Source organism: Falco rusticolus, chromosome 19, assembly GCF_015220075.1.
Source record: "Falco rusticolus isolate bFalRus1 chromosome 19, bFalRus1.pri, whole genome shotgun sequence".
Taxonomy (NCBI): domain Eukaryota; kingdom Metazoa; phylum Chordata; class Aves; order Falconiformes; family Falconidae; genus Falco; species Falco rusticolus.
The window spans coordinates 4,352,794-4,363,857 of record NC_051205.1 but is presented as its reverse complement, the minus strand read 5'-3'; the positions used below and the strand labels follow the sequence as shown (position 1 = coordinate 4,363,857).

General features: G+C 54.9%; 1 protein-coding gene across 3 annotated transcripts; it reads right to left on the bottom strand.

Annotated features, from left to right (window-relative positions):
* Positions 1–233: 233 nt before the first annotated feature.
* Positions 234–10,712, bottom strand: CCNT1 (cyclin T1). Of its 3 annotated transcripts, XM_037370782.1 has the most exons (9): positions 10,509–10,712; positions 9,656–9,737; positions 9,213–9,341; positions 8,267–8,327; positions 6,763–6,825; positions 6,324–6,369; positions 3,845–4,008; positions 3,416–3,486; positions 234–2,979 (listed from the first exon to the last, which is right to left on the bottom strand). In XM_037370782.1, the coding sequence occupies exons 1-9, from the start codon at positions 10,682–10,684 to the stop codon at positions 1,552–1,554; spliced, it is 2,220 nt and encodes a 739-aa protein (XP_037226679.1). In that variant the 5' UTR covers positions 10,685–10,712; the 3' UTR covers positions 234–1,551. The 3 variants fall into 3 exon arrangements, with proteins under 3 accessions (XP_037226679.1, XP_037226681.1, XP_037226680.1); XM_037370784.1 differs by lacking the exons at positions 9,656–9,737; positions 10,509–10,712 and having other exon boundaries at positions 7,348–8,327; positions 9,213–9,273; XM_037370783.1 differs by lacking the exons at positions 9,213–9,341; positions 9,656–9,737; positions 10,509–10,712 and having other exon boundaries at positions 7,348–9,205.
* Between the last annotated feature and the right edge of the window lie 352 nt (positions 10,713–11,064).

Genomic DNA, 11,064 nt, shown 5'->3' with positions numbered 1-11,064 from the left:
GCCGGTTAAACGAGGGATGCCCTGCAAAGCCCACCAAGGCGGGAGCAACCAGCCCCCAAGAGAGGTTCCAAAACCAGCGGCGGGGGGGGGGGAGCAAGCGCCAGCCCTTCACCAGGAACCGTTCCCAAACCCGCCGCGGGTGGGTTACTGATGGCGGAGGCACTGGCGAGGGTCCGCGGCACCGACTGCCCTTAAAACCAAACTTGATGTAGAACAAGAGTTTGACAAAACCATACGGAGACAGTACGTTTATTGAAGGTTGGGAAAGTAAAGTCTCAAGAACAAAGGGAACGGTGGTTGGTTTGGGGTTCTTTTTTTCGGAAACATTCAACCAAATCTCAGGCGGCTGCCCTGGTGCTGGCTCGAAGTCGCGGTGAGAGTTGTTGTCACCAGCGCGGCCGGGAACTGCCACGCGCCGACGGATCCCCTGGAAGAGCTGCCCAGGGCACGAGGACTCCTCCAGCCAGCCGTCCTGCATGATCCCATCCTGCATCCCAGCCGGGAACGCACCACGCTGCTCCCCTCCAAGTCCTCAACGGGCACGGACCGAGTCCGCCAAGGCATTTCATGCCTAAAACCTGCCCTACCCGCAGCAGCCCCCGCCATGGGGCTGCTCTGCCCCAGCACGTCCCTTCACACCGCAGGACCCCCCCCCCGCTCAGCAGCACTCATCCCTGGGCAGCATCTCCCGACGCTCTTCCCCCCAAAAAACAGCGAGGAGGGGGGTCGGCCCTGGGCCAAGCACCCTCGATCCATCACCTCACCCCAGCTGTTCAACGCCAGCTGCCCTGAAAGGCCACCAGAAGCCCCCAGCAGCCCCCCTGCCCCTCAAGCCCCGCCACTGCCGGGGTTTCCAGCAGAAGCGGTGGGATCTGTGGGCAGGGAGCGAGGGATCGAGACAGGATCCCCAAACCAGAGCAGCTTTAGGAGTGAGGAAACCAGACCCACAGCAGCTGGGATCCTCCCCCACACTGCTTCATCCCCTCCACCCCTCAAAAACCTCCTGAACCCACTTTCTGTTGCCATCAGCTGGAGTGGAACCACCCCAAACCCTCACTGGGGTTCCCCCGCCCCCCGCAGCACCACAAAATTAAAATGAACAAAACACTAAGATATAAGTTACCGCTTAAATTATTTGTAAAACATCTTAAATTTTCTGTGACATATTTTAAATACAACCCCCCCCACCCCGAGCCCCCCCCCCCCCCCCCCAAATGCATGTTCCCCAGAGGAGGCTTCAGTTGTAGCAAGGACAGAGCCCACCGCTAACTGGAAGTTGATATGGGGGGGGGAGGGGGGGGGGGAAGGGGGAGCAAGGAACAGAGAAAGGGTTTCTTATCCTTTCACAGCTTCAACAACTCCGCGCTCTAAATATCAATAATAAAAGTTATATTAAAATAAAATAGTTCTTCGTGAGGCAGTGGAGATTGAACAAGCCCTTTCATGCACCCGCAGGGGCAGCCCAGGTTGAGCTTGGAGGGGGTGGGAGGGGGTGGGGGGTGGGGGAGAGAGAGGAGGGGCTTTGCTCAAACTCAGTAGTAGAAAGATGTTTTACTTGGGGAGAGGGGGGAGAGGGGGGGGCGGTTCTGAGGGGAGGGGGGGTGGTCGGGGCTTGTCCGTGTTGGCGGTGGCTCTGGAGCTGGTGGAAGCCCGGGGGTTCAAGAGCTCGCCGTAAGAGTGGAAGTCAAAGGCAGGGGGCTGGGTGGGCTGCATGCCCTGAGCGCTCAACAGCGAGTGCAGCATATTGACTGTATCCTGGTAGTCACTGGCCTGGTTGGCGTTGTGCCCGTTGGCCCCCGTGGGCCCCTTGTCCAATTTGTGGCTTCCCCGAGCTTTGTTAGCTTGGGGTAAGGGAAGGTTGCCCAAATCTGAACCGTGCCCTGGCAGGTGGGCCGCCCCGGGGAGGTGGGGGTAAGGGAACGGCATGCCGGGGCCTTTGGAGACTTTGCTGACTTTGGGCTGGTGCTCGTGGGCTGCGGCCACGGCCGCCCCCTCCTCCGGCAGTGGCCTCTTGCGGGAAGAGGCGAGGGGACCGTAGGTTTTGTGGGGCACGGCGCTAGGCTGGCTGCTGCTGTGTTTAGAGTCTCCCGGCCGCTTGTTCGCCATGTTGCTGGGCCCGGCGCCAAGCTGGGGGTGTAAGTGTTTGTGAGAGTGGTGGTTGTGGTGGTGGTGGTGGTGGTTCGAAGAGTGGCCCTTGTGTTTCTCCTTGTGCTCGCGGTTCTTGCCGCTGCTCTCGTCCGAGGAGCCGTGCCTGTCTGCAGCAGTTGGCACTTTGATCCGCATTTTTATCTCCTCCTGCTTGGAAGGGAGGGGTCTCTCCCCACCTCCACCTGCCACCGGGATCCTCAGCTTCAGAGCCGAAGCTTTGTCACTCTTTTCAGGGCCGGGAGGGCGCTCGGGGTTTTCTGAGCCGCCGATGGGAATTTTCAGGATGATCGGAGAGGGGTTGCTGTCCTGCTGGACTTCCCTCTCCCGCTGCTGCTGGACCAGGAGATTCTGCGCGGCGTAGGCATACTGGGAGCGCACGTTGGCCTCCATGTTCTCCAGCTGCCGCTTCTGCGCCGCCAGCTCCTCGGCGTGCTTGGCCCGGTACTCCTTGAGCGACACTTTGGCTGACGGGGCGTTCTTGCCGCTCTGCTTCTGATAGCCAGCGCCATCCTGCTGTAAAGGATGCTCAGCAGCCGAGGAGCTTTCGTTAGTCCTGTGACTCTGGCCGGGCTCCAGCTTGGGTGGAGGGTGCTGGGACAACCAGTGCTCAGGCTGGGTTATATCCGCACCGCTCTGCTCACTGGGCGAGTCCGCTGCGGCTGGCAGAGCCGGCCCCGCTCCGGCGGTTGAGGATGTTGACATGCTCATTAACCCAGCAATGTTCATGTCCGAACTATTGTTCCTGGAAATCATGTTGAGGATAGTCTGCTCCGACAGGCTCTCATCTTCACCGTGGTCGTCAGCCTTTGACTTGCCGGCTGCTTGAGAGGCCTGGAATAAAAACAAGCGACCGATCACTTACTCTGGGCTGTCACTAGAGCTCTTCGAGGCTAGCAGCGCCCCCCCCCCCCAGCTCTTATTTAAAGACAAATCCACTTTGCCCCCCTGTGGGTAAAGACACAACCACTGGAAGCACGGCTGCTATGGCAGCCGAAAAATCAAGGTCTCTCCAGAGTTAATTCAGAACAGACAAACTCTGTCTGGGTTTGTTGGGGAGTTTTTTGTTGTTTTTCTTGGGGGGGGTTTTTTGCAGATGCAGAGTATTCTGCATTTTGCAGATGCAGAGAATTCGGATTTTCACACACACACACACGCCCTTCAGACACCGTCTTGCATTGTCATAGCGGAGATGCCACACGGCCTCACAGCAAAAAAGTCAGAGCCTGTGTTCTCCTGCAAGCACCCACAGCCTAAAGCAGATTCTCACCCGCCAGTTCCGGATACGTTTAAGCCGGTTGGGAGTTTTCTCAAGGATCTGCAGGAATTCATGAGTCAGTTCTGCAGAGACACAAAGCCAAGCAAGAGGGTCAGAGGCAGGCAGACCAAGGCTAATCCGTCAGGGCAATCCCTCTACTTACTGATGGAGCTACTGATGAGATGGAGCTACTCCAGGAGGGGAAAATACTCACAACTAGTATCACTGACCACATTTAAACTCATCTCACTGTGCGCCTTTTTGCCACCTCTGTTGCACCATAGAAGCTGCTGCTGCACTGGAAAACTTGGCAAAACCTAAAGTCCTGGACTCCACGAACTGGCCGGTGGCCGTGTTTGAATGGCAGACCCAGGAATAAAGATGCCGAAATAATAGAAGAGCCTTTTTGGGGGGGGAAAAAAACCTCGCTCCCAAACTTACCATCTAAGAGCTCCAGAGTTACAGTGCCATCAACGTATTCCCACCAGTGCTTCCCGTCCGTAGAGACTGGGATCTCCCAGTTGGACCACTTACAAGCCAGGTGGATACAGACGCAGGCCACAACGGGAGGGGTGTACTGCAAGCTGAAGGTGGTCAGGTGCAGGCTGACGTCACCAGCAGGGAGAGAGAAACAGAAAGCCATCAACTCCCAAGCCTGAACCTCAGCACTCACAATCGCCCACTGAAGAGACGCTGCACAAGAGGTCGGACACGGTGGGGAGGTCCCTGCCATTCCTCCCCAGTACCGCCCTACTGGTACGGGCGACTCGATCCCGCTACACCGATTTCTTTGTTCCTTCCCCGTTCTGCTGCAGGGAATTTGGGGCCAGGCGACTCGAAGGCTTTGCAGCTCGTGCGGGAGCAGCGAGGCACGCTGCCGCCCTGCTCCAGCCCTCCTCTGAGGGAGAAAGCGAGCGGCTGGATTATCTGCCGGGGCCCCCCCCGCCCTGCCGCGGGCTCTGCTCCGTCTGAGCAGTAACTCACTTCCAAGTGCAACTCCCGGGATGGCACTCAAGGAGCAAAGTGGCCCTCTCTTTGGCTTTTAGGAAGGGTCTGATCCTTCTCAAATTTTTTAGGAAAAAGCGCTGAAGCTTCGGCTGCGAATAGCACCATACGCTGGAGTGACTCAGGAGCACCTAAAAGGGAGCCTGGCCGCCTATCAAGCATTTTAATTAGTAAAATTAGCGATGTAACAGCTCGGACATCAGTGCCAGGAGATCTAGGTAGCGCTGAGAACAGGAGAACAGATGGACTAAGAAAGCATCCTACTCTCCACCTGCAGGAACACCAGGTCCACCGATCCTTAGAAACCGTGACAGCAAGTCGAGTGCAGGATGTGGCCTACCATCACACTCCTGAATCAGCCCTTTTAAAAAGTGCCTGATGAAAACGGTGCCACCGAGCACCTACGTGCAGCTGCAGGATGGCACGATCTGCATTGCTTCGCTACACTCGGGTTATTAAAACATTTTTCTATCAATGCAATGCGGAGAGACAGAGATACGCATCTACAGCCAAAAAGTCTGAAGCCGTTTCACGGGTATTGTATTTTTCCATGCATCAGGAAGTCAAACCCAGGAAATTCAGAGCCTTTATCCAGTCAGCCAAGGTTAAGAAGTGAAGTGAAAGCGCACAAGGAGCCTTAACTCTGCCCCATAACGATGCCAGAAGGAAATAAAAGTTAAAACATCCGAACTGGATTTATCAGGCGTAGCTATACCATTGAAGTGCCTTAATCAGGCATTTCATGGCATCACTTTTAAGGCAAAATTGAGGCTGCCCGGCTGCATTTCTTTCTTTCTGCCTGGCTTTCTTTCAATTACAACCTTAACTCGTAATTCCTTGGTTTTGCAATTATTGCTGCAGGGATAAAACACGTTTCAAGGATGCATTTACCCAGGCATTACTAACACCACCTTCCCTTGATGCGGGGAAACCCACACAGTGCCCTTTGGAGCTAGAGAACACCCTCAACAGACAATTCTCCCAGCACGCTGCGGAGGTGAGCAGGGAACATCTCTCACAGGCAGAGGGGAGAGAAACTACTCGCCCAAGGCCACGCACATTCCTGGCTTGGCCAGGGCTTGGAAGCATCCTCTGACTTGGCAGCTTCACCTCTGCTAGCACCTAAACCATCTTTTTCTCCCGTCCTTTCGCTTCTGCGAGCTCTTTCACAAAACCACCGCATTTTCCTTGTCCACGATTTGTTCCAACCATTAACTCCGTGATTTGCCTACAGCTGGTAAGGCAGGATTTTTATTTTAATTTTTTTTTTTTTAAATAATGTCGGAAGTCCCAACACAAGCACTGGTATCAGCCTTGTGGTGAAAATCTAGTGACAAAACTCCCCAGACATCTCAAGGGGAAAAAAATGAAGGGGCTTTTTTTGTTTCCAAGACTCTGCTTCAAGGGCTGTCTGTCCACTCACACAGGCCAGACAAGGGTATCGTTTTCTCTCATAATGCCTCATGCCTGCATCCAGCTCCTCTTTTTCTCCTTTTATACTCCAGATCAGCCTTCTTTGGGGCACAGACCGTATTTGTCAACAATCTGCACAGTACCTACTTGAGCAAAAACTCTCCGACACCTAGGTGCTAAGTAAATAAGTATATATTTGTTCCAAGTCTACCTTTTTGTTTTGTTTTTTTTGGGGTTTTTTTGAGATTTTGGCTTTTTACTTCCACAACCGCCTAACTCCCCATAAAAGAAAGCGGTGAAGTTCCTGAGCATCCCATCTACCTTGCTTATACAGCTGGTTTTGACCAGCAGCCGGCAGGAGAAAGGGTTCCTGCTCTTTCTGAACCAAACCAAGCGATCCCCAGGTGTTCACAGGCTGAGCAATGCCCCAGGGGTCACCAGTAGCACATCTCCTCCAGATAAGACCCTCTGTTCAAATATGAATCAATTGTAAAATAATAACCTGTTGGTAGCCATGAAATAGGATGTTTGCGCCAAGTCCTTGCTGGCTGAAAGAGAAAAGGAAAAAAACAGGGCGTTAGTCTGCATATCCTGACAAGTATGATGATATTTTAGCGCAAGAACCACTGCCCTGTCGCCACCACACACACAACGAGGCACCCAGCACGGTTTGACTAACTCTGCACCACAGCTAGAAGGATTTTAGAAATTATGGTATGTAGAGAGCTCTGCATGGTTCAGCAGAGCCACAACATCGCGACAGTCATTTGCAACTGCCTCTATTTTGACATTCGTTACGGTTACTAAGGACATCGACTGCAGGCAAGTTCTTTAGCAGTCCCGGCTGGACACTCCTAACATATATTTTCATGGCTCTTCTCTGTCAAGCTGAGGTTACACGGAGGAGAAGCCACAAGCGCCTGACATCTGCCATCGCTTACCTCGCACTAGCTGTGTGCACTTCACCACGTGGGTATGGGGGTGGTCAATAGTGATCTCAAAACCTGGAAGAACACAGACAGACGGCCATCAGAAAACCAGCAGCACACCCCCCCGGCTCTATGAACCTCATGTTTTCCTGCTCCTGGGGGACAAGGCCTTCTCCCCTTCCCTCCTACAGCCCCTGCTCTCTGCTCGGAGGCAAGCAGGAATAGAGGAGCCCGTTTTCCTGTATCCAGAAGACTCAAGTTCTCCAGTCACAAAACCCGAAGGTCACTGCTGCTGCCAGACCTCCAAAGCAGCTAAATGACTTCTGCGCTTGAAAGACCTCACTGAAAACAAAACAACTATTAAGGATTTTAAAAATAGCAGGACAAAGCCTCTTACAGCAGCTGGGAGGAAGGAGAAGACAATGGCATCTGCTCAAAGGAATTTCTGTCACCCAAAAAGCTAAGAGGAAGCAGACGTTTTCCCTTTGAAGGAGCCTACAGCACTAAAGACAACTGAACTCAACCCTTGCTTCAGCTTCCTATTCAGTTTGGGTATTATGTTTTAAAGAAAAGAAAAAAAAAAAAAACAAAACCCACCACTTTCAAATCGGTCCATGTGTGCAACAGATTTGGTTCTTCCCAATGCAGAACATTCTAGAAGAACTGGGACGTTAAAAAAGGCAACTGGAGGACTGAGTCGCTGCAGAACTGGGGTGACAGTTTAGCCACTGGCTTGCCAGGCCAGCACGTGCGAGCCATTGACACACCTGCCCCTCCTGTCCCCTTGGGAGCGAGGGACTGGGGCGTTTGCTCTGAACCAATTCCGAAATGACAAAGGCCTACCGAGTAGTTTGGAGTGAACCGCTATCTACAAACTGACTCTGAAATGGAACACGTGTTAGCAAAATCAAGTTTTAACAGTACATTTTAGAAAGGAACAGGATACCGGATCCAATGGCCACAGCCCTAAATGTAGGCTCCAGCTTCTACTTTCAAAAAAAAACCCAAAAACTTGCTGGGTTTTGGGTTTGGTTTTTTTTTCCCCATGTTCAGCTATCTGATCAAAATATTAAACTTTCAACCCAGGTTTTAAGACATCTCTCAGTGCAAACTGTTGCCTAGCCACAGGACTAGAGCATTATCAAGTTCAACAGCACAACAAAGGACAGCGACCGGTGTCCAAGCGGTACAAAACCTGTTGTGGGAGGGGGGGAGGAAAAAAAAAAAAATGAAAAGAAAAAAAAAAAAAAAAAAGAGACGAGCCACACTTCCACGCTTCAATTTCTCTAAGCATTGATCCTGACACAAGTTACACCTGAAAAAACTGATGTTAAAAGGGAAACAGAAGGAGCGGGTGTGAAAAATAGTTTGTTGCCTGGACTCTTGCTCTCCCACTGGCCAGCTGTACATCTGCCCTCCAGCTGTGGAGAAGACTGTGCGGTTAGGCTCTCCGCTCTGCGGAACAACTCCTGGGTCTGAGATTCGTGTGGCAGCCCGTCCGCTTTGAAAAACTTACCCAGGGTCTGCAGTATTATGCTCTCTAGAATGACCAGGTCTTGGGCTTGTTGCAGGTAAGCCTGGGGTTGAGAGGACAGGCAAGTTACTCATGATGAGGCACTCCGTATAAAGCCTGCACATTTCTAACACCCTTTTCTCAGGGAGGCAAAAATAGCAAAGGGGAATCTTTATGCCGATCTGCACTGGGGGGAACTGGCACAGATTCCCTGCCAGAAAAGAGAAAGCAGAGTGCTGGGGTGGACCCGCTCCCCTGCTAGTGCTTCTGCTAGGGGAGGGTTGCTTCGGGATCCACAGTGGCCCTCTCAGTCCTGGTCCCTCGCACTGCACGGGATGGCTATACGAGCAGTACAGGAGAGGAATTAGCTGCTTTTGCCTTTTTTTTTTTTTTTTTCCTTAAGCTTTCCTGGATAAAGCTGCCCCTTTTCAGCAGGGTTGGCTGCTCAGTTCCAGGTAAGACGGGCTGTCTCGAGAGATGGGGAATCAGCAATGTTTTTAATAAACCCACCGTTAAACATGTGGGGACAGAACAGAACCAAACTGCGCACACCACCTTCTCCGCCACAGACACTACTCAATCGCAGCAGCCAACATCCATGCCCTCCTCAGAAGCTTTTCACGCAGACACCGTTACACAGCACGCCTGAATCACATTTGCAGCAGCACAGCAGAGGAGAACAGAAGAGAGGTCGCCACAGAGCAGGAAAGAAAAGCCTTCTGCTGTACAGAAGCCAAAAAGCTCTCGGTAGCGTAAGAGCAGTTGAATTGGAAAGCTGTCACTGACCATCCTAGGACACAGCCGCTCACTTAGAGAGCAGGTACTGCGGAACCCGACTGAACAAGATGCTGTAGCCACGCAATTCAGGATGCAGCACGCTTCCGCCATTCCCATTCCTTGTGCCTCCGCTCCTCACATCAGAGCCCAGTTCTCCGATCTCGACACTTACCTCGCTCTTGGTGTCTAGAGGATTTTCCTGGGGATGCAGACAGGCATGTGCTACCTTGATAACATGCTCCAGCTTACGAGGCTGCTCCTCCACCTTGGCTGCCAAGAACACTGCTGCTGGGACCACCGACTTCAGAAAATTAAAAAAAAAGATATTATTTTTTAATTAGTAAGTTCAAGATTAAATTATATTTATTTATTTAAATCAAATAAATTGGGCTAATTCTCACATCTAGAAGAACCACTCCTTTAGGAAACAAAGTCCAAATGAGGGAAAAGGGTCTCTGGTGACCACTGACTGCTACAAACAACCCTTTCCCTGTCCAAACCCCATCCCCTAGGGTCGGTCCCACCATGTCACCCCCCAAGCTGGCTGCCAAGCAGCAGAATAGGAGCTGGAGGGTTCCCAGCGCTTCCCACCCCGCCAGACCCCAGCACACTTACGTTCCTGTGGAACTGGGTGAAGGACTGGACCATGTAGAAGCGATGCATGTACACGATGGCCGTGTTGATGGTGAGCTGGGAGCTGATGGGGCGGTTAAGGAAACACACAGCCCCGATGACAAGCCCGGAGCAGCACCCTCCATCCCTCCACATCCCACCAACACCGGGCTGGGTTTCGCTCTCCCAGCTACTGAATGCGCCTGGCTTTCCTGGCTCCTGGATTTGGATTTCCTGTGGCCAAGATATGCCTGGCTTGCCTGGCTTTCCTGGCTTCTGGATTTGGCTCTCCCTATGGCCGAGGTGCACCTGGCGCTCCTGGACCTGACTCTCCCCGCGGCAGAGCCTGGCTCACCTTGCTCCCGAAACAGACCTGGCTCTCCCTACCCCTGTCTCTCCCCACTCGTGAGTCGAGCCAAACTCTCCCTGCTCCTGAAAGGGCCCCGGGGCTCCCTGCGCCCGGCTCGGTCCTGGCTCTCCCGGCTCCTGCAACCGCCCCGGCTCTCCCGGCGGGCCCCGCAACGGCCCCGGCTCTCCCGGTGCCCCCGCAACGCCTCCGGCCGCCCCCCGATCCCCAAATGGGCCCGGCACCCGAATCGGCCCCGGCTCTCCCTGCTCTGGCCTCCCGAATCGAGCCCGGCTCCCCCCGCGGCCGACGGCGGCTCGCCCCACTCCCGGAAGGGGCTCGTCTCTCCCCGCTCCCAAAACAGCCCGGGCTCTCCCCGCAGCCACCCCCGGCCCGCCCCGCAGCCGGGTCCAGCTCCCCCCGCCGCCACCCGCAGGCCTCCCGGGCCCCCCCCCAGCTCCCAGAGTTGGTACCCAAGCGCAGGCCGTGCGGCCTAGCGCGGCCGGATACACGTTGAGACGCTGCCCCATGTCCTGGAGCAAGTTGGCCGCCTGCTGCCGGTACGAGAGTTCCTTGTCGGGGTCGAGACCGGCGCGGCGCGAAGGGCTGTTCTCCAGCTGCTCGCGGGTGAAATACCAGCGCCGCCCCGCCGCGCCGCCGGCCCCGCCGCCCGCCGAGGCCTCCATGGCGATCTGCGCCCGCGCGCGCACGCACGCACGCACGCACGGACGCACGCACGCACGGACGGACGCACGCACGCACGGACGGACGCACAGACGCTAGAACGCGCTGACGTCACAGCACAGAGGCGCGCGCGTTCGGCGGCGTTGGTAGGCGGGGCCAGGGAGGAGCCGTCGTGGCGCATGCGCGTTCCAGGACGCCTGCGCGGGTTGGGGCAGGGAGGGGGAGGGGGGAGCCGGTGTCCGCCCCGCCCTCCGGGACCTACTGTGACCCCCCGGCAACGGGCCCTGCGGCTTCTCCGGGACCCGGCCCGCACATCTAGGCCCCACCCACTGGGACCGGGCCCCCTGTCGGGGTCTGCCCGTCCCCCCCCCGGGATCAGGGC

Coding starts and splice junctions, on each gene's coding strand:
- CCNT1 (XM_037370782.1), bottom strand. CDS start 10,684: ATGGAGGCCTCGGCGGGCGGCGGGGCCGGCGGCGCGGCGGGGCGGCGC. Junction 6,826..8,266: donor CATAATACTGCAGACCCTGG/GTAAGTTTTTCA, acceptor GTGTTCTTCCAG/GTTTTGAGATCACTATTGAC. Junction 6,370..6,762: donor GTGCACACAGCTAGTGCGAG/GTAAGCGATGGC, acceptor TTTCTCTTTCAG/CCAGCAAGGACTTGGCGCAA.